The sequence below is a fragment of the Verticillium nonalfalfae genome, assembly GCF_003724135.2.
Source record: "Verticillium nonalfalfae strain VnAa140/NRRL 66861 chromosome Unknown scaffold_97, whole genome shotgun sequence".
Taxonomy (NCBI): domain Eukaryota; kingdom Fungi; phylum Ascomycota; class Sordariomycetes; order Glomerellales; family Plectosphaerellaceae; genus Verticillium; species Verticillium nonalfalfae.
In genome coordinates, this window is record NW_021167322.1 from 62,948 (window position 1) to 83,689 (window position 20,742).

A 20,742-nucleotide genomic window follows, 5' to 3' on the forward strand; every position below is an offset into this window, starting at 1 on the left:
CACCGACCAGTGATAGGCATCGATCATGCACGACATAGGTTTCACCTCATCAGTACCTCGTCTTCACATCTCATAGCTCCGTCATGCCCTAGGTCATCGGCAAGGAGGTGGGTGCCCAAAAAGGCCACAATCCTAAAACATGAGCTCATTTCGAATCGCTATGCTGTACTTTACATTGGCTTAAAACTATTGAAAGTAGATGATTGGCACGTCCAGAAGCATCTTCTGGTCATGGCTTGACATAGCATGCATCTCCTCGGCAGACGTGGCACTGTAGAGTGGGCACTTAGATTGGATTGGTGACGCCAAATCGCACTCAGTGTTAAGCACAGCTGTCGATGGATAGTCGTCCATCATGGGCAACGCCGGTACGGGACGCGCCGAGATCAGGTTGTGACCGCACTCAGAAATGCCCCGGCCACGCCCAGAGACGTGCATCATCAGGTTAGGTTCCACGGCAGGCGACTTCAGCCAAACTGCAATGAGTGCTTCAACTACGGTAGAACAATCATTGGTAGACATAAATCAGCAGTCATCTCAATCAACGACGATGGCCCGCCATCCTTTTCACGTTGGCCACCTCCACTTTGGCTTCTTGCATCAGACAAATCCTATTCAGATGTGAATGATTTGGAGTAGTAATCGCAGCCAGATACATACCATCTGATCACAACTTGTCCTCCATGGATCTGTCTCCGGATAGAGGGATTGACGAAGTTATAGGACAGTGAAAGGTGAATTTGGTGACGTAAACTTTTGGCTAGAAAGCACGCAAGCCAGTAGTAGCGTTTTATCCGACTCTGCATCCAACCTGTTTTCCTAACCCCGCATGTCCACGTGACTCAGTTTCTTCGTGAAAGGGTGGAAGAAGACGATTTTATATCATCCGCTCTAATTTTCAAAGTACTCTAGACGGAGAGTCAATTCATAACACTTGAAGTCCGAAGATTTCAACTCACGTCAATAAACAACAAACGCTGCACCGTACCTTCGAGGACTTGACAACATGGCCGCGAAGCATGGGAACAAAGAATATTACGCAGTCTTAAAAGGGCGCATAAGCGAACCTACTATCTTTTCGTCATGGTAATTACTCCCTCGATAAAGATCTATGTATAGCAGAAGCTTAGTTTAGTATCGATAGGGGAGATGTACATCCACGAGTCACTGGATGTGAAGCCGAGTACAAAGCCTTCTTCACGATTGAAGAGGCACAGAATTACATGGAGAAACAAAAGATCCTGAAACCTAAAAAGGTTATCAAGGAGGGAGCGGGTGGCACTACGCCAGAACGTAATAGCGAGGCCTTCTATGCTGTTGCGCACGGTCGACGACCTGGCATATATCCGTATTGGAAGTACGAGTCTCCCTCATTGATGAGTTGCCGACTGATGTAACTGACAAAATACAGTGGGGAGGAAGGCTCAAAGCTGAATGTCGAATACATTTCTGGTGGTTGTCACAAACACTTCAGAACAAAAGCCCAAGCACAGGCATTTATCGAGGATTGGAAACAGTCTTTCGCTGATGTGTATCAGACGGCGATGAAGGAAGAATTGGATCAAGGCTACCGACCATACAATCTGGAGCTCAGTGTTGCGGGCATTTTGCAGGGGACCGAGATTGAGGCTCAAAGTACACGCGTTGTGGATGTGTTAAAGCTAGAGGAGCTGAACTTAGAGGACAAGTAGAGGCGGATGACAAGAATACAGTGCAGGCACAACAAGATAAGGATGCCAAGCATCAGATCTCATAATGAGATCGCCAGGGACGGAGATCTTATATCGGAGATCATATTTACTCCAGGATCACCACGATCAATGATCAAAAGAGGATGAATCCCAAAACGGTGATCCAGCATGGGCTCAAAAGCTCTCGGCGGAGACAAGGATCGTTCCTACCGTTCGCGGGGGGGGGGTGGCGTGGCGTCGCGCGAGACGACGTAAGTCGGCGTCTAGACACATAGGACGAAGACAAACAGGGCCTCACCTACATTGATCTGCGTACGGAGGACGTGCGAAGGCGTTTCGCGTCGGAGATGGCGCCCCCGGCGTCTCCTATACGACGGACTCTTTTACGGGGCTACCTGGTTTATTCTGGCTCTAGGAGTCTACGCTGAAAGACGACCTTAGTGAGACCAACTTCGGCTAGTATTTCGGGTAGTATTGTAATCATGGGGACGCACTCGAGCCGCTAGTACGGGCAACAAAATAACCAAAATCAAAAATAGGATTTAAATAAACAAAGTTTTATTTTTCTTATCATTAAATCAAATCCCTTCGCAGACACCTACGAGGGCCGCACCACCGGGAAATAGAGGGCCGCCGCCGTTTTACGCTCATGTGTCTTAAGGATGAGGTTAGAAATTCTTTTGGCAGGATTCGAGGTGGGTCTTCAAGCCAGAGCCTCATTGCTTGCGGCTCATCCATCATCAGGAGCCGCCGCGATACATAGCTCGGCACTCCATTCTTGCCCAAGAGATACGGCGGTCGACATCCTGTCCCGTCTTCATGGCCATGGGTCTAAGCGGCCCTCAACCTAGCCCATCAGCAAGTTGCCGCCGAGCTGCCGTCCAACGCATCAAGCTCGACATCGTCTTTCCCCCGCCGGCAGCGTCTTTTTAGAGACAAAAGTTGGCCTGCCAGTCCTTGTCCCCATCCAGAACCCGAATCTTGCCTACCACTACGGCTGAAATATCGAGTGGCACGCTTCGCACAAGACGTCCGAGACGCCGCGCTTTTGGAACATGGGCCACTTTGGCGCCGCGGTCAAGAATGACACAACGTTTGACGGCAACATGACCTCTCTCGGCGATGAAATCAGCAAGCTCGCGGCGGGCGTTTATCGCCTCTCCTACGACGTTCGAATGGGCATCTGGCGTGCCTTTCGTCCCGGCGAGGTGGAGCACAGCGCGCCGACCCGCGCCTCAACAAGGGTAACTTTACTTTCACCAGGCCTCCGACGCGCTGACGCCGACCTATCCTGGCACCTGTCCCTCGGCCATTAGATCTGTCCGCTTCTCGGAACTGACGACGTTTCACGGTCTGACGCCGTCGTTGGACCTGCAGCCCGAGACGACGAGGTCCTGTGCTGTAACCGCGAGCATTACGCACGAGATCCAAGCGTGCGCCGCGACGGTGGGCGAGGTGCAGGAGATCAGTCTTTCGAGCAGGATGTAGTGGGGGAGCGGCTCCCTCGCAGATCAGTGCCGCAGCGTCGGCTGGGCCGTTCATGGGCGTTGGTGCGATGGGCTTCGTGGGCGTACTGGCAGGTTTGGCCTGAGGGTTGGACAAGTTGCCTCGATCAATGTTGACTGAAGGAACGGATATGCCTGGATCGATACCAAGATTCGAAGCCATCAATATATTGTGAGCAGAAATTAGCTTGGCCTATCCAATGTCTAGTGTTTTGTACTATGGAATAATGACACTTCGGCCTCCTCACAGCTTGTCTACCATCGACAAATCCTTCTCCAAGCCAGGCTCTCGTTTTCTAGCGAAACGTTGATCCTGGCAGTTATTCTCCGACACTCGAGTCAACAAGGTGGATGAGGACGAAAATTCTCCGCGTGAGAGCTGCCGTGCCAAGGCGCTTGTCAAAACCAGAACAAGGCTTCCATCCCCACAGAATCACAGACAGAGAGTTGCTGGCGGGAGAGGTGAAGCGGCAAACAAACTGTTTGATATCCTCTCCAGACGATATCCAGCTATTAGTTTCCGTACCTCGTGGTGGGCTTAGGGCTCATGAGTCGCAAAGAACCCGCAATGGCTTTGATAATGGCGGAATGCGTACTCTCAGGGTCAACCCCGCGATCTTGGTCGGTGAGAAGAACTGTGCTCCACCGTCATCCTCAGGTCCTATATCTCGATATCACAACGGAGGACCAGATTGGCCGTCACTGTGGATCGAGAAACGGATACAACGGGACGTGGCGATTCATTCTGCAGCGCGTTCTGTTACGCGTCTAGCAATGCAATGGTTTTCCTTACCTTCGGCGCCTTAACAGGCTATGCGAGGTCCACAAGGCGCTTGACTAGCGCACCGGCCCGCGGGAAAGGCTTTTCGGAGATCTTGGCCGCTACCGTACCAGCCGCCATTCCAGTGCTGACCCTACGACGGTTGATGTTATCGGCATTGTCATGAAATTCTCTTACAAGTCTCCGCGAGCTTCTCTGCGCGAACTGTCATGAGAACACGTCGTGCCTTTCGCGGTCTATTCGACGTAATTGGGATCTTTCTCCTGCGAGCCAACACCGCGTGTGTTCAATCGGGTGATGTCCGTGGGTCCTCATAACGTAAAGCGGCTCTTAGTGCGGCCCACCGCCGATGGGGCCGGATCGCCGGCAATGACTCCAACTGCAAACAACGAATGACAAGACATGGCCTCGGCGCCCTTGAAACGAGAACACCCCGGGTCCAAGACTTCGTCAATGACTTGAGAATTACCTTATGCCATGCCTCCCATCTGCCAGAACCGGATGCAAGCAACATCAACGGCACGTTTCCGTGTACTCGCGGACCCTTACCCCAAACCCCAAGATGCTTCTCAACATTCTCTCGCCCACGGGGGGATACATGGATGGATACCTACTCCATGGGGTAAAGTAAAGCCAAGAGCATGCTGGAAATCCCTCTTCCCCCTTATCCCCCAAAGAAAACGGGGCGTCAGTATCGAATGGGCGGCCAGAAGTCCGTTGGACTGATCAGAGTTTCCACATTGACGCCCCCAGCCTACAAATATTTCACAGAGAACCACCAACAGAATTTTCATCCCTCCCATCAAGGTCGCTCCCTCTCGCCAAGCGTCTTCTTTTTGACTGTCTGGCCTAATTTATACCTCCTGACGCCTTACTGCAGCTCATTTTCAAGCCTTCCCTGCACGCCATCTCTCATCTGACAGACTTGCGTGTCTGACGCTTCGAAAACGAGCTTAGCTCACGCAGGACGCGCCAAGGAGGACACCAGTCAGTCTCGTCAAGAAACTAGAGCCCGCCATGTCTGCCGCCATTGATGAGCAGTCTCTTCCCCAGGAACAGCGTCAGCTGCCGATTCAGCGGGCCGATGTACCTACCAACGGGAGCAATAAGGAGGACAACGAGGCCGCCGATGTGGCGACGGAGCTGAAACCCGTCGGCAATGATGAGCCGCCGACGAACATCTTCAACCAGGGTGGCCAGAATTACCGCACACTCGGCCGCTGGGACACCGTCTTCGTCCTCATCACCAACCAAGTTGGTCTCGGTATTCTGTCATTGCCCGGCTGCCTCAAGGTGCTCGGCGTCGTGCCTGGCGTCATCGCCATCATTGGTCTCGGCTCTATCTCTGCATACACTGCGTACATTCTCCTCCAATTTTACCGTCGTTACCCTCACGTCGTCAACATTGTCGACATGTGTCGCATCATCGGCGGCAAGCCTCTGGAAGTAGTCGCTGGACTGGGTCTCCTGGTCAAGGTCATGATGACTTGCGCTTCCGCTGCCGTCACTCTTTCTGTGTCTTTCAACACCCTGAGCGGTCACGCTTTCTGCACCACCATTTTCATCACGATTGCCGTCATCGCCTGCTGGATCCTGTGTCTACCACGAACGGTCAAGTTCGTTTCACAGAGCGGTATTCCCTCGACGATCAGCATCCTGGCCGCTGCCTTCATCGTCATCATCAGTCTCGGTATCTCTCGGCCGACTGGAGCGCCCCCGGGATGGGATAAGGAGATCGCGGTCATTGGCAATCCTACTTTCCGCCAGGGTCTCAACGCCTGCCTCAAGATCTGTTATGCATATGCGGGAAACATCTCATGGGTATGAGGTTTACATGCATTAAGACTAGCTTTTGCTAATTCGCTAACATGACTAAAGGTCGGCTACATGGCAGAGATGCGTAATCCTAGCCGCGACTTCCCTGTCGCTCTGGCCTGCCTCGAAGTCTTCTCCATCACAATCTACACAGTCATCGCCATCGCCATCTATTGTCTGGCCGGCGACTACACAACGTCGCCAGCCCTCGGCTCGGCGCCAAGCGTCGCAGCCAAGGCCGCCTACGGCGTTGTCCTTCCCGCCGTCTTCGCCACGGCCATGGCGTTCGGCCACACCGGCATCAAGTACATGTACGTCGTCGCCATGCGCGCCATGAAGTCCACGCACCAGGTTACCGACCGCAGCGTCAAGTCCTGGGGAACCTGGTTTGCCTGCGTCACGCTGTACTGGGTCATCGTCTGGGTCATCTCCAACGCCATCCCCATCTTTGACTCGATCCTCTCCATCTCATCAGCGACGACGATCGCGTGGTTCACCTTTGGGCTCAGCGCCATCTTCTGGCTACACCTGAACCGGGGACAGTATTTCAAGAACTGGAAGAAGGGCCTGCTGACTGTCTTTAACTGCCTGCTCATCCTGCAGTCGCTGTTTATGAACGCTGGCGGCCTGTGGTCCTCAATCACGCAACTCATTGATATTTTCAACAATGACAGCAGTAGCGTGCGGGGAGCGTTCTCCTGTGGCGATAATTCGCAGGTCGTCTGAGCAAATGACGATGGTAGGATGGTTCTGTTGTATATATTTTTTCGCGACCGTGATCGAAGATCAGATACGTGCTCGTAATTATCAACCATCTACATGTATGTGGATCGTTTGACTCCTTGGCGACTTGGCGATCTGGAAAACCTTGAACACCTTTGAAACGATCCAATCTCAACTCGATGATTTGAGTCACGCAACTCAGCGATATCCTTCCTTGAAATGCATTGCTTGACCCATACTCAGTTAGTATCTCAGCATTGAGGTCATGGAAACTGCTAGCGTGAAGCGTATCTATTAGAGCGGAGGGAGTGGATGCTAATCGACCGAAAAGTCGAGATGTTGGACACACCTCCGGTTCCTGAGCCACCACACCGGGATATTATGGGGCTCATGCTTCTCATGCTCATGTCCAAGCATGGCTTGATGAACAAGCAAACAACAGCTGGCAATGGCAGGGGCAGCCTTCGAAAGATCATTTGTGCCTATGGAGTTCACGGACTTGGGCACGGAATGTTTGCTCCGCTACTCGGACGTATGTCCGGCAGCCACAAGTCCAGCAGGCTGATCGACTTGAAGTACCCATCGCGGCCCATTAATATCCGTTTCTTGGAGGCTACGATCGAGTAGCTCTCCAATTACGAAGACTCTGCAGCGGGATGCTCATAGGGATGCGTGGAACATCCAGGGAGATGTAGGTCCGGCTCGTCTCTAACTTCACCTCCTCCAGACTGATGTCATATCGCCGCATATCAGGCATTCGATGAACAGCGAGGAGATATATAGGTGCTACAACCATCTCCTCTGGTCTGCTGTTCCCAAATCAAGACAGAATCGCGACGAGGAGTGCCTGAAAGGTATTGTGCGTTAGGACGTCCAGCAAGACGAAGTTGCAAGTGAACGAAGGAGACATAATCTGTTCAACACCAGCAACCAACACCATGCCACCAGCTCGCCAAGAAACCACCCGCACTACAACCACCACAGATACCGATACTCAGCCTGAGAACATCCTAGAAGATGGAGACGTTCTCAGCGCCATTGAAAAGGCGCCCATCCGTCTCAGAGATCGATTGGAACACTTTACTTGGGTATGATAACCACTGTCCAAACCCAAAAGCAATTGCTGACCACTCCATAGGCCTGGTACTCTGTACCAATGACGACAACGAGTATCAGTCTAATGCTTTCATCCGAGGTTCAGCCTCACACATTTTTTGGGCTCGACGCCATCGCAATCACCATTTATATTTTCGGAATTGTCACATTTCTATTTGTCACTGGATGCATCACGTACCGATTCATTCGCTGGCGCCATACCTTCCGAGCCTCTATCATCCACCCCACGGAGGGCCTTCACGTGGCAGCCGTTTGGCTGTCTCTGTCCAACATCATACCTGGCATTGCTAGGTGGGGGATTCCCAACACGGGACCGTGGTTGCTTGTCACTTATAATGTCCTGTTCTGGATATACTTCGTCTGCACCTTCATCAGTGCCCTGTTTCATTACACACTCCTCTATACTCTTCCCGAACTGCGCCTTGAGGACATGTCACCATCTTGGGATATGCACATCTTTCCTTTCCTCATGTGCGGCAGTATCGCTGCCGCTGGCGCACCGCACCTTTCCCCTGAACAGGCAACACCAATGCTCGTCGGCGGCCTCACGGCTCAGGGTCTCGGCTTCCTCATCTCCCTCTTTATGAACGCGAACTACCATCGGCGTATGATACAGTGGGGCTTCCCGAGCCCCAAGACGAGACCATCTATGTTTATCGCTGTCGGCCCACCGGCATTCACGGCCCTCAGTGTGCTAGGCATGGCCGACGCCTTTCCAGAATCGTATATCAACTACTTCGGTACCGGGCCTTTCAACTCGGTAGAAGGCCAAGCAATCACGAACCAGGTCATGCAGGCCCTGGCCGTATGTACGGCCGTCTTTGTATGGTTCCTGTCGTTCTGGTTCATGTGCATCGCAGTGGTGGGCATGTTGCTCTCTTGGCATGAATCGACGTTCGGACTGGGTTGGTTCTCGTTCGTTTTCCCGATCACCGGGTTTGTCATTGCGACGTTGATGCTGGGAGATTCGTTCCACTCATCGGCCATTGAGTGGGTGGGGACTGTTTTGAGTGTCGTTCTTGTTATTGTCTACCTATTCGTCATGGCGCGGGTCGTCATTGGTCTCAAAAACAAGGAATTGATGTGGCCGGGCAAGGACGAAGATGTCTACCAGCATGAGAGGAAGGCTAAAATGATAATGAAGGACTTGGGGCGATGGCGGTCAAAGGACGTCGAAGAGCGGATGTAAAAACATGGGGGGGTTTCTTCTTAAAGATACAGTATATAGAAATTTCGCGAACTATACGCGCCCTGTCGAGCTGGTGACACCTCCATCGATAACAATCTTCTGCCCCGTGACATATTTTGACTCATCCGCCGCGAGAAACAGAGCAGCATTGGCCACGTCCCATGCGTCACCCATTTTCTTCATGGGTACCTGCCCTTCGCGCATACTCCTGAAGGCCTGATACCGTTGTTCTTCGGAACCATTCCCCGATTGGCTTTCGCTGCCTGATGCAGCAAACCTCTGCGCGAGGTTCTTCGTGTATGGTGTATCCATCAAGCCCGGGACAACCGTGTTCAGCCTCACGCCCTTGTCCGCATAGAGGACGGCTGTTGTTTTGACAAATTGCATGACAGCCGCTTTCGTCGTGCTGTAGGCTACCTGTGGTTTACCGATATACCTCAGGCCCGCAATGCTCGAAACGCAAACGACAGATCCGGCTTGCTGTTTTTCCATGACAGGCAGCACATGATGGCACGCCAGGTATACACTCTTGAGGTTCAGATCGACCTGTGCGTCCCAGACATCCTCGACCATCGTTGCCGGGCACCCGGGCTGTGACCCGCCGACATTCGCGACCAGGATATCAATGCGGCCATGTTTTGCGATGCAGGCGTCAACGAGTGCCTTGACAGACGCCGAATCTGTGGCGTCAGTGGCAACGATATCGCACATACCGCCTTCAGACTCAATCGTCGTCTTGGTCTTGGTGGTCGACGGCAGCGATCGGTTGCCACCGAAGATGACGGCCCCTTGGCGGGCGAAGAGCACGGCTGTCGCGGCGCCGATGCCCCAGCCTTCGTCTCCGGATTGGCCAAGGCCGATGATGAGTGCGATTTTACCGGTGAGGTCGAGCATAATGAATCTTCTTGGGGGTACGAAGTATAACTTCAGATCATGATGTTGCATCTGGGTACTGACGAGGGGCTTCGAACGCAACCACTTATGAAAACCATGATCTAGAAGCCTCGTAGGTCGTGAGATCGCCGTGCGGCTCATCCCGTACATAACGGAGAAAGCCCGCTCTCAGGTCTACCAGCCAGCTTCCCGGCGGCACACCTCCGTCCCCCCACGGGCTCTCCCGTATATCCGCATGACCTGTCTGAGCAATGCGACGGACTTCTGGAGGCTTGGGCCTTTCACCGATGGCTTCGATATTGAATGTGTGCAGAAACAGAACCGTAGGCCTCTTCCGTTCACTCACGGCTTGTTGCGGCCTTTTCCGCCAATGCGGCACCACACGCAGCGCCAATTCAGAGCGCTCGCAAGATCCACAGCGGCTTTTGCTCGCAGCACATGAACTGTGATCATCAGCCCGACAGCACAAAAAGACGTCAACCGCTTCACTCAGACAACCCAAACATCACTCTAGCTGCGCACAACCAGATACCAGACACCATGACCATCATTCACATTGGTACGTAAGATGATCGACTCGACTATCGTTGCGCGCATCCTCATACTAATCAGATCTCAGTCCTTTTCAAGTTCAGGCCGGAGGTCTCCAAGGAGCACAAAGAGGCCTTTATGCACGAGCTGAGACAGCTCCGTTTCCTGTCCTGCGTCAAGGACCAGAACCTCCACGTTGGCAGCCCGTCGCTTACAGATCCCATCGAGAAGAGCAAGGGTTTTGAAATTGCGCTTGTCAGCTATCACCTCGGCCCAGCTGCCTTGGCAGAGTACCAGGCGAGCAAGGAGCACGAGAGGTATGTTTCCCCGCAGCAGTGCTTCCAGCCACACCTATGTCATTGAGAATATGGATGTCTTCGATTCTGACAGAAACAGGGTCACGAGCACGTACCTCTGGCCGTACAAAGAGGATGTTGTGAGGTTTGATTTCGAAATTGGCAACACAACAGAGGAGGAGCGATTGGGGGAGATGATGGCCTACAACGCACTGAAAATAATTGGCTGCTAGAAGCCATGGATAGTCAACATATTTGAATTTGAGTTCCAATCTTGATCGAATTTTCATCCTGTATTATGAAGCGGTTGGATAAGTAGGAATGAAGTCGTCGAACAAGCTTCGCATCGCCGCATCCAGATCACCAGAATCGCCCAAAAGACTATCCTCCCCAAAAAGTCCTTCTGACGTAAACAGGTCCGAAAAGTTGCTCCCTAGGTCAACATACCCTTGCATGACACTCGTGTCTATAGCTGAGAATGATGTCGCACCGTCAGAGGAGTTGGGAGGTTCTAAAGAGGGCGCTGCGGTCAACGAAGGTGCTTCAACAGATACCCCAGCAAGACTGCCATTTGCCCGCCTCGGCTCGGCTCTTCCGTCGCCCTCTTTGTTTCTCAGCGACGCAGCCAATCCCCGGCCGAGCTCCTCGAGAATGTCGCGACATCGCTTCGCGCCAGCCCAGTGCTCACCAGTGGCGCTGAGAACGTTTAGGCCCTTGCTCAACTCGATGAGCAAGGCGTCCGGCTTTGCGGCCCATGTTTTCGCGAGCTCAGATTCTGCCTTGATGCAGTACAAAAAGGTGATGCTGCTGAGAACGATGGAGTAAAAAGATTGCCAACTGTGCAGAAGCTGATTGTTCCTGTACATCTGACTGTACAGACTGAGGCTCTCCAGTGCAGCATCGTGGCAGAGAGTAAGAGACTGTGGCGAGGGGTTTGGAATGGCGGGACTCGGTCGAAGCAATACCATTTTCAGATTCAGATAGCGGGAACGACAGATTTTTGACATGAACCCTGTCGATATGTCTTGATGAGCATCGTCTATGGCTGAGGTGTCTGTAGACCATTGGTCGAGCTGATGCAGCATGTTGGTATGCCACTCGTTGATGTCCACGACAGCGGGATAGGCGTAACGTGGAGCGTCGCGAACGACGCTATTTGCGACGTATTTGATTTCGGAGTTTAGTTTCGTTAGTTTGAAAAGATGAATCGAGAAAGACAATGCCGTAGTGGTGCTCGGCATGTTTCCAAAGCCCTGTCCTCCGGGGACGTCGAGGAGGCTGTCGTCAACATCATCTGGAAGCTGTCGACAGTCAGAATTTCCTGCTTTTGGTGTTGACTCCTCTACACCTGGAACGTCATACCCGAAGATCACAGGCCTCATCTCGCAGACCAATGGGTCTACCCATCATTGTCGCAATCTGCCTGTCTAGCATCATGACAACCCAGAACATGCGTGTTCTGAGATGTTGTTGCAGCTTGGTGATACCCGAGCTGGTTGTGATGTTGCGTTGCAGTCCGAGATCTAGCACGGCAGCGATGCATTGATAATTCAGATACCAGACATTGAGTCTCATGTTTGGGCAGTGTAGGGTGAAAATGAGCAGCAGCAGGAGGGACTGCAACCCCTGCAGAGAATTATCGATATTTAGGTTGTCAAAGTATTCAAGTGCTGATAGACAGTAGGATTCCGAAGGGAGCCTGACTTTATGTTGCTGTGAAACAATCGTAGCTCCAAGAGCCAACACCATGAAGATCTGGAATGACGAGTAGCTCCGGCTTATTGCTGGACTGTCATAGGCTCTCGCGAGGTCTGCCATAAAGGCAGGTCGATGCATGATGGGGTACTGAGGGTGCATCATATCGAAATAAGCATTCGACAGAATAGTCGCTTGTTCGATCGAAGGCAAGGGAAGAGGGCCTTGCAATGACTCGACCAACGCAAGGGGGAGTGCAGAGCCTCGCGACGGCGATAGTCTCCCGGAGTTCAAGGACGTTGCCCCTCGACGACCTGGTGCTAGCATGAGTCTGGCCAGGAAATGACCGCTAGAGGGGCCAATGTATCGAGGATCTTGCGAGCTGTTCAATGAGACCAGTCCAATCTCATGGGACAGCAGACCGGTTGAATGCGCATGTTGCTCCGCAAGTCCTCTCGCTGGTGGATTGGATGGTTGCGTAGCTGGCCCAGCAAGAACCCCAGGAGTCGGTGACAATGCGTCGACACGGATTGTACTGTCTTGACCATCAACATCGTCAAAATAATTTCCCAGTGCTCGGTCTTGGGATAGATCGACATCCGGGCATCGGTCCGTGATTACACTTTCCAACCAGGTAATACGGCTCTTTAGCTTTGAGATCTGACTAGATGGTCTGTTAAAAGGTGTTCCGAAATCCAGGTGCACGGCATCTTACTCTCGAGAATAGTCACTCATACGAGTGCTGTCTCCCATGACACATTCTACAGAAGCTCGCTGGCAGCTCCCACAGCTTGGCGACTGTCCATCGCACTGCAACATAGCCGGGTCAGCTCGGTATGAGTCCAAACCCCAGAAGCGGCACTTACCCGTATCTTACGGCGTTGACATCTTTCACAAGCAAGCCGAAGCCGAGTATTCCGTCGCGAGTCCTTGGCAGACCGCCGCGGGCTGTCCGTGCCGGCCATGATCCAAGACTGACACCTGATGCCAGGATGCCGATGGAGCTGGATGAAGACAAGGGAGACATGGCGGGGGATCTCCGAAAAATACAGATCAAGCGGGAAAACTCCGTCATGAGACATGAGTCAAAACGGCACGTGTCCGTCTCTCCTGGTCGCACTCCGCACAGTACGGCGTCTTTCCGAATCGTCACGATCTCTCTCACAGCACACACTCCTTTCGACAGCCCTCTTCCACGGCCATTCTTTTCCTACATATCCACCTTGCGCCTCAATCTACGGAGATAAAAGTGACAGTTCGATCTTCGCTCGTCAAATTTGTCTCACTTGCAAACAGCCCCCCCCGCGCGAGCCAAGCAATACCCGCACAGACAGGTCAAGCCCCCCCAGGTTCATCACATCAACACGGTCGACTGCCCGATTCGGCAACGAAGGTCCGTCACTGGCGGATCCGCACAAACTTCATGGCTTTCCAAGAAGAAGCCCCTGGATCCACCAAGATCTTTGTTGAAGCAAAAGAAGCCACTCGCTTCGTCGAAGCTATTCTGAGCGGAAACGGAGTGCCTGCCGAGAATGCCGCCAAAGTCGCCAAATACCTTGTCGCCGCGGACTTGCGAGGCGTCGATACCCATGGGTAAGCCCTTCCATTGACACATGGCGCCCCGAGGCCCCTTGAAGACAACGATCTCCCCTCGCTGACAGGATGACAGTATCAACCGCATCCCATCATACATGGAGCGCATCCGAAAAGGCGTCCTCAACCCAGCTGCGCAGCCCCAGCTCCGTCAAGTGACGCCTGTCGTGGCACACGTGGACGGCCAAAACGGCTTCGGTTTCGTCGCGGCCCACGCTGGCATGGCGGCGGCCATTGAGTCGGCTAGAGTCTATGGTATAGGCATGGCGAGCGTCGCGCACTCGAACCACTTTGGCATGAGCGCCTGGGTCGTCCAACAGGCTCTGGATGCCGACATGATGAGCCTCGTCTTCACCAACTCGAGCCCCGCGCTGCCCGTCTGGGGCGGCCGCAGCAAGCTCATGGGCGTCTCGCCCATCGCGTGCGGCGCCCCCGGCGGCGACAGACCCTTCATCCTCGACATGGCGCCTTCCGTGGCGGCCCGGGGCAAGATTTACAAGGCCAAACGCAGGGGCGAGAAGATTCCGCTTGATTGGGCGCTCGACGCCGAGGGCAGGCCGACGGATGACCCTGAAGCCGCTCTTGGCGGCGTCATGTTGCCGATGGGAGGACCCAAGGGATCGGCGCTGTCAATAATGATGGACGTCTTCTCGGGCGCCCTCTCAGGGTCTGCGTTTGCAGGCGGTGTCACGAACCCCTACGATCCGTCCAAGCCGGCTGATGTTGGGCACTTCCTTATGGCTATCAAGCCTGACCTGTTCATGAGCCTCGAGGACTTTCGCGCCCGCATGCAGCACCTTTACGATCGGGTCGTCGGCTCGGAAAAGGCGGCCGGCGTGGAGAGAATTTATTTCCCGGGCGAAATCGAGCAGCTGATGCAAGAGGAGCGAGAGAGGACAGGCATTCCCTTTGTGGGTGCCGAGATTGAAGCATTAAATGAGGAGGCTGCGCGAGTGAGTGCCGAGCTCATAGTCACCAAATCTTGATAGTAATCGGCATAATGGCATTTCGCTTTTGCCGGCTAGATCCTTTCCGCATTTTTCCCTGCCATGGTAATTTTTGATGTCTGATAAGGCCAGTTCGCTTCGCATGTACATCAATGAGCTTGCAATGGGCGAGCGCTTGGGGTTACATGGCGTCTGACGGTCAGATACACACATCCCCAGCCGTGGCCCGGAGGCTGTGAGCTAGACCAGATACTCTAAGCGGCCGTAATTGACAGTTGGTCATGAGTCGGGGGAGGGTAGCATTGGCGTTGTGCTCGGTTGTTCGCGAGAGCGGGCTTCATGCGAGAGGACGGCAAGTGAAGGGGTATCGTAGATCGCATGCAGATATGCCCAAGTGCCACAATTTCACTTGTTCAGGGCCTGGCGAATGTCATGTTTGTGATGAGCAGATCTTCGGAATAAGCAGCATGGCAAAATCCCGAAGCGAGGAAAGAAAAACTCCAGATGTATCCATGTTCATTATCGTTTGCTCGACTGACACTCTACGTGAAGTACATGCCACATGAGCCACACGACCCGATCCGGTAATGAAGTACAATATTGGCTTGGTATGTACAACCCTTCTCGCGCAAGGGCTTGGCTGACCCTCAACTCCCCCGAAAACCTGTCAAGATGCCGACACTGGCCTGTATGTGGGCTTCCAAGGGGCGAGGAACTCGCAGCATTGCCACGGTTGACGCAACAGCGCGACCCGCCCGCGTCCAGACTTTGCTCGTTGCCCGGCATTTGCAGAACACCACAAAGTCAATCGGCGCAAACACTCGTCAGATCGTGGGGCCCTCTTACGGCCGAGCTAGATCATCCCGTCTTGGGCTGGCCTGCACAAGCCACGTTGCGACCGAGTGAGCGATCTTTCACGCCATGAAGCGGATTACCTCCGCGCTCACATTTGACACTCTGTCAAATCAAGAGCTACAGACAAGTCAAGTAGAGGAACGAACTGCGAGGGCTCAAGGGGGGATCCTGAACTCAGACCCCGGTGCCTGGATTCGCGGCGTCGGAGCATAGTCCTGGTGGCCCAGGCCCCTCGAAAGCCACTCCACTGATGTTTTCTCAGTGTTCGGAACTGCTCCAGTCGTGGGGCCAAGTTCAGCTCAGCTTTGTCACATTATCCTGGCTGGTACCCGTATCACCAACCACCAACGCGTTCAACCAGCCAGAGAGGCCAGCGAGTCAGGTTAGCTCCCGGGGAGTGGATGCTGCCGCGGCAGGATTTGGAAGAAGTTGGTGTCCCCTCTTGTCGCCCCAACCACCAGTGATGGACTCATGTGTGGGTAAGTAGCTCTATATTCGACAAAGGACGCGAGCGACTAGAGCCGTACGGAGCTCCCGGCTGAGAGGAGGGTCGCCTCAGCTAGACAACATCGCTGTTCCAGCACCTACGAGCCGCAGGCAAACATGCCCCTCTCTCTCCGGCGGTTCATCAGCGGAGCATTGTCGATGCAAGGCTCCGTTCTTCTCTCCCGCGAACTCTGAGACCCCTGCATACGCATCGGATCCTGGGGTGCATCTACTAAGCGAGAATGAAACCTGTGTAATCTTCCCGAACAGGGGCTATTCCTTGATGCTGCTGTAGCCACTGGGCTTGCAGGGCCATAGGGCCACCAGCAACCCGACATACCTCGGGCATGACCAGTCCCTGCACATCCACGGACCTCTTGGAAGATCTGCGGGTACTTTTTGATTCTCTGATGTGACGTTTAGAAAAAGGAGGGGTTGCGGCTGGATCAGGGGGCCTGATGTGGGTGGAGGACTCAATTTCTCATCATCTGTCACACGTCTAGATCGATCACATTCTGAGTCTCCTCCACGGCAGTTACGAGTCGTCAGAGCCGGACACAGACGTACGATGCCCCTCAGTCGCCGTTTGACCAAGTGGACTTCCACGTGGAAGTTCTACGGGCGGTGTCCCAGCCTGTGGGCCGACGTTCCGACAGCCTGGTCGTTATTTTCAGCCCATCATCCGACCGCTGGGATGAGAAATGGAACGCGAAGAGTTGCGACGACTGACTCCCTTAGCGGCTCTTATCAAGCCAGGTATATCAGGACATGAGGATTCGAGTGTCAAAGCGGGCATATGGCGTGGGCCAAAAGGCAGGGTCTAAGGCTGTTAGATCGCCTAGTGTCAACGCTGAGAGGGCTAGGCACTCCTCTTCTTCCGGGTCTGTGCCTGGCGCTAGCCACGAGGGAATCATGTCCTACCATCTTCTTCCACCCCTTGTCGCTGTGAATGGCATCTTACTAGCCAGGGATCTGTCGAAGGCCTCCTCACTAGCCTTGGCCAACGAGAAGACGGGCGAGAGAGAGGCTCCGGACATGTGCACGAGGATGTCCTCGCGGGGAGCGCGCCGCTTGGCTCATCTAGCTCGTCATAGACCTTGCATTAGGTGTGACTATGATTCGTATTGTGGTAACCACTTCTGAGTAAGCTAGGTCCAGAGTCAGGTAACAGGCAAGCCCCCAGTCTGTGTGGCCAGCCCTCTGCTGGGCGAAACATTGATAAACAAAGAGATGGCTGCTCCTCTTCCGCGTGTATCTGGATGATCGACCGATCCCGACACTCCTTCTCTTTGCTTTTTCTCGGCTCTGGGAACCGTACCGTTCCATCGTCGTGTCTCTTCCCGCCTACGACATCCCCCAGCTGCACCCTTGATAGCGAGTCTTTCCGTCATGGCTACTATGGCGGCTGTTCACTCTGGGCCTTCCAAGCCCAAGGACTCAGTGCTTGACCTCTGCACGAGGTCTACCCTTCTCGGCAACAACATCTCTGTTCGCATGCTGGAGTTTCTCACCACTGTCAAGCATCAACCACATGGATTCCGCGAGCTTGCTGAGAGCTTCCTCGATGTTTGCCGTCACCTCTGGTCCATCGAGGCCGGCCTGGCCGAGGCCAGCCGAACCAACCAAGAGTTTCCCTCCGACATGATTCATGAGCTCGATTCCAAATTTCGCCAGACCAACCACGATTTCCAGGTCTTGGACCACATGATGTTCGAGTTTCTCGAATATGAAAAAAAGGGCGGTCTCGGCAAGATCCAGCGCAGCTGGCGCATGATGTTCGCCGACAAGGAGATCAGCAAGATGCGAGACTCGCTGCGCAAGATTCGTGATGCCCTGAGGATGAGCGCCCTTGTGTTCCAGTGGTCTCTGGGCAACGGCAAGACGGATGAGTCTGTTGGCGGTGGCTATGCCAGCCTCGCCGAGGCGCTGGATCGCATGAAGAACAAGCAGGGGGCTGGCACTGTCCGCATCTCCAAGGCCAAGTCGTTCGAAGCTCAGACCGCCAACCATTCGCTCAAAGCGCTTCCATCACCACAGCCACCTCTGCCTGCTCTACCGGCTCTGCCCTCTCTGTCACATGCACCTCATCTGCGCGCTCACTCTCCTTTCGAGAAGATGTCTGCGTCGGACTTCGTCCTGGCGGAGAACGGTAGGTCTTTGACACCGGAGGCTCGTCGACGTGCCTCGATCTCCAACAGGAGTCAGAAGAGCACCTCCGACCTCGGCGCCGCCGCCTATGGCATTGCACGCACCACGGATGCCAGAGGCATCGACAGGAGGCATGTTGCACAGGACGATCTCACAATCTCCGAGGTTGGTCAGTATGACCTGCCCAGCAGGCCCGCCTACTCCAGCAGACTCGGCCGTGATGATGCGACAATCTCTGATCATGGGCACTATGAAGCCCCTCCCAGCCGCATCTCGGAGCGCCGTCTGCAGATCGGACTCGGCCGCGAACAGCATGATAGCGGCATGGCCCTCACAGTGGGTTCGAACGAAGATCCCCTGTACGATCTCCGCAGCATCGAAACCGGCAACACTTCCCCAACAAAGATCATCCGTCTCAAGGCTGACCCGATGAACATGCCTCGGTGGACGCCCCGCCACAGTACTACTTCGACTACATCTCTCAAGTCGGCGTTGGCGGCTGCTGTCCATTCAAAGAACCACAAACTCGTGGAACAGCTACTTGACCGCGGTATCTCTCCCGAGACTGGTCCTGATATTCACATTCTCGTAGATGCAGTTCTCGCTCTTGATGCCGAGAGCGTGAGGTTACTGCTTCTTTTTGGAGCCGACCCCAACACTGCAGACAAGGAGGGCGTGACACCCCTTTTCGCTGCCGTTGAGGTATCGGCTATTGAGATTGCCAGGACGCTGCTTAAATATGGCGCTGACGCGAACTTGTCTGCCGGCCCCGGACTGGAGTCGCCGCTCGCAACCGCAGTCATCGACCACAAGTACGAATTTGTGCAGCTTCTTCTGACCTATGGCGGCGACCCCAACCACATCATGGCCAATGGTAATACGGTACTCATTATCTCCATGAGCAAGAATACCCCGAAGAGGCTCGTCGACCTCATGCTCGACTACGGCTCAGACCCCAACGAGAAGAACCGTGAGGGTAAGACTGCGCTCTTCGAAGCCATCTTCGCTGCCCGTCCCGATCTCGTCACCGCACTACTCGACCATGGCGCGAACCCCAACCTCCCCGGTCCGAAGCATATGCTTTGGCCGGCATCGTATCAACCAGATTGTCTCAAGCTGCTTCTCGCCCGTGGGGCCGATAGCAAGAAGGCCCCCGGAAGCATGGAGCTGGCGGTGAGCATTAACAACATCGAGTCGGTGCGCCTCCTGCTCGCCGCTGGTGTTGACCCCAATCTCAAGAAAGACGGCATTTACACACCTCTGTGCACTGCCATCCGCGACAACCGCCACGATATTCTTGCGCTTCTCCTCGCTAACAAGGCCGATCCCAACCTGATGGCGTCCGAGTACCCTGCTTTCAAGTGTGTCACGCACTTCCGCACTCACTTCCTGCCGCCGCTCGTAGCCGCTGGCGCCAGCCTGACCGAGCCCAGCGGCATCATAGAAACAGCCGTCCGCACGAATAACATGGAGGCGCTGCAGTGGCTTCTCGATCAGGGCGTTGACCCCAACGCGCGTTCAGAGGAGGGCCATACGCCGCTAACGACCGCCATTGCCGGGAACCGACCCGAGCTAGTGGACGAACTCATCGCCCACGGCGCCAACCCCAGCGTCCGCGGCCAGGACTGGCCCATCTGCATGGCGGTGCGTCACCCGGACATGCTCAAGAAGTTGCTGCCGTCCGTCTCGGACCCGCGCGCCTTCAAGGGTCTCGTCGAGCGTGCCGTTGTTGCCAACCAGCTCGAGAGCGTCAAGCTGCTGCTTGCCGCCGGCGTCAGCGTCGAGGACCGCAATGGTGGCGTCTTCTCGCCGCTGACGACGGCCATTCGCGAGGACAACAAGGAGATCACGCGTTATCTGCTCGAGGAGGGCGGCGCCGACATCAACGCACCTGGTCAGCACCTGCCTATCGTCAAGGCTGTGAGGCGGTGCCGTGGCGACGACACGGACATTATTGAGATGCTGCTCGCCAAGGGCGCCGATGTCAACAAGATCTACCGTGGCTGGAACGCCGTGATGCAAGCTGTCGAGAATGGTGACGCTAAGGTGCTGAGGCTCCTTGTCGAGCTCGGCGGTGGTGCCGACATGGACGCTCAGGATGAGGGCGGCCGTAACATTCTTGAGATCGCGGCAGGACGGGGCTGGGAGGAGCCAGCCCGCACCATCTTGGAGAAGTACCCAAGGGTTTGAAAAAGGTGATGACATGCTTTCTGTTGAACTGTTTGTTTTCTTTTGTTGCAAAGCGTGGATCGATGTGCCTGGGAAGATCGCGAATACCAATACCAGACAACGGGGTGGCATTTTGAAGGAATGAACCTTTGGGTTCAAGCCAGTACGTGTGTGACTTGGCAGTTGGAGTCTGAAAACAGGGATACCAAAGATGTATCTATTTTATTCCATCAGTTCATAGAGCTTGCTGTCCGTATTTAATAATGCTGGCAACTGATTTGCGGGCTTCACAAGCTGGTACATCGCTC

The 20,742-nt window shown here is 54.3% G+C and overlaps 9 protein-coding genes across 9 annotated transcripts; 6 read left to right on the forward strand and 3 right to left on the reverse strand.

Annotated features, from left to right (window-relative positions):
* Positions 1–2,746: 2,746 nt before the first annotated feature.
* D7B24_009552 (uncharacterized protein) lies at positions 2,747–3,179 on the forward strand (the record flags this gene model as incomplete). The annotated part of the gene is made up of 2 exons (XM_028643622.1): positions 2,747–2,899; positions 2,955–3,179. 2 exons carry the CDS (start codon positions 2,747–2,749, stop codon positions 3,177–3,179), a joined length of 378 nt encoding a protein of 125 aa, XP_028492818.1.
* A 1,815-nt stretch (positions 3,180–4,994) lies between these two features.
* Positions 4,995–6,518, forward strand: D7B24_009553 (uncharacterized protein; the record flags this gene model as incomplete). Its single annotated transcript, XM_028643623.1, has 2 exons — positions 4,995–5,798; positions 5,856–6,518. 2 exons carry the CDS (start codon positions 4,995–4,997, stop codon positions 6,516–6,518), a joined length of 1,467 nt encoding a protein of 488 aa, XP_028492819.1.
* A 935-nt stretch (positions 6,519–7,453) lies between these two features.
* Positions 7,454–8,820, forward strand: D7B24_009554 (uncharacterized protein; the record flags this gene model as incomplete). Its single annotated transcript, XM_028643624.1, has 2 exons — positions 7,454–7,603; positions 7,654–8,820. The coding sequence occupies 2 exons, from the start codon at positions 7,454–7,456 to the stop codon at positions 8,818–8,820; spliced, it is 1,317 nt and encodes a 438-aa protein (XP_028492820.1).
* A 51-nt stretch (positions 8,821–8,871) lies between these two features.
* On the reverse strand, positions 8,872–9,714 carry D7B24_009555 (uncharacterized protein; the record flags this gene model as incomplete). Its single annotated transcript, XM_028643625.1, has 1 exon — positions 8,872–9,714. One exon carries the CDS (start codon positions 9,712–9,714, stop codon positions 8,872–8,874), a length of 843 nt encoding a protein of 280 aa, XP_028492821.1.
* Positions 9,715–10,254: 540 nt separating this feature from the next.
* D7B24_009556 (uncharacterized protein) lies at positions 10,255–10,774 on the forward strand (the record flags this gene model as incomplete). The annotated part of the gene is made up of 3 exons (XM_028643626.1): positions 10,255–10,273; positions 10,334–10,562; positions 10,636–10,774. The coding sequence occupies 3 exons, from the start codon at positions 10,255–10,257 to the stop codon at positions 10,772–10,774; spliced, it is 387 nt and encodes a 128-aa protein (XP_028492822.1).
* Positions 10,775–10,837: 63 nt separating this feature from the next.
* D7B24_009557 (uncharacterized protein) lies at positions 10,838–12,116 on the reverse strand (the record flags this gene model as incomplete). The annotated part of the gene is made up of 2 exons (XM_028643627.1): positions 10,838–11,835; positions 11,996–12,116. 2 exons carry the CDS (start codon positions 12,114–12,116, stop codon positions 10,838–10,840), a joined length of 1,119 nt encoding a protein of 372 aa, XP_028492823.1.
* Positions 12,117–12,997: 881 nt separating this feature from the next.
* On the reverse strand, positions 12,998–13,263 carry D7B24_009558 (uncharacterized protein; the record flags this gene model as incomplete). Its single annotated transcript, XM_028643628.1, has 2 exons — positions 12,998–13,046; positions 13,103–13,263. 2 exons carry the CDS (start codon positions 13,261–13,263, stop codon positions 12,998–13,000), a joined length of 210 nt encoding a protein of 69 aa, XP_028492824.1.
* Positions 13,264–13,659: 396 nt separating this feature from the next.
* D7B24_009559 (uncharacterized protein) lies at positions 13,660–14,815 on the forward strand (the record flags this gene model as incomplete). The annotated part of the gene is made up of 2 exons (XM_028643629.1): positions 13,660–13,829; positions 13,906–14,815. The coding sequence occupies 2 exons, from the start codon at positions 13,660–13,662 to the stop codon at positions 14,813–14,815; spliced, it is 1,080 nt and encodes a 359-aa protein (XP_028492825.1).
* Positions 14,816–17,506: 2,691 nt separating this feature from the next.
* D7B24_009560 (uncharacterized protein) lies at positions 17,507–20,455 on the forward strand (the record flags this gene model as incomplete). The annotated part of the gene is made up of 1 exon (XM_028643630.1): positions 17,507–20,455. The coding sequence occupies one exon, from the start codon at positions 17,507–17,509 to the stop codon at positions 20,453–20,455; it is 2,949 nt and encodes a 982-aa protein (XP_028492826.1).
* Between the last annotated feature and the right edge of the window lie 287 nt (positions 20,456–20,742).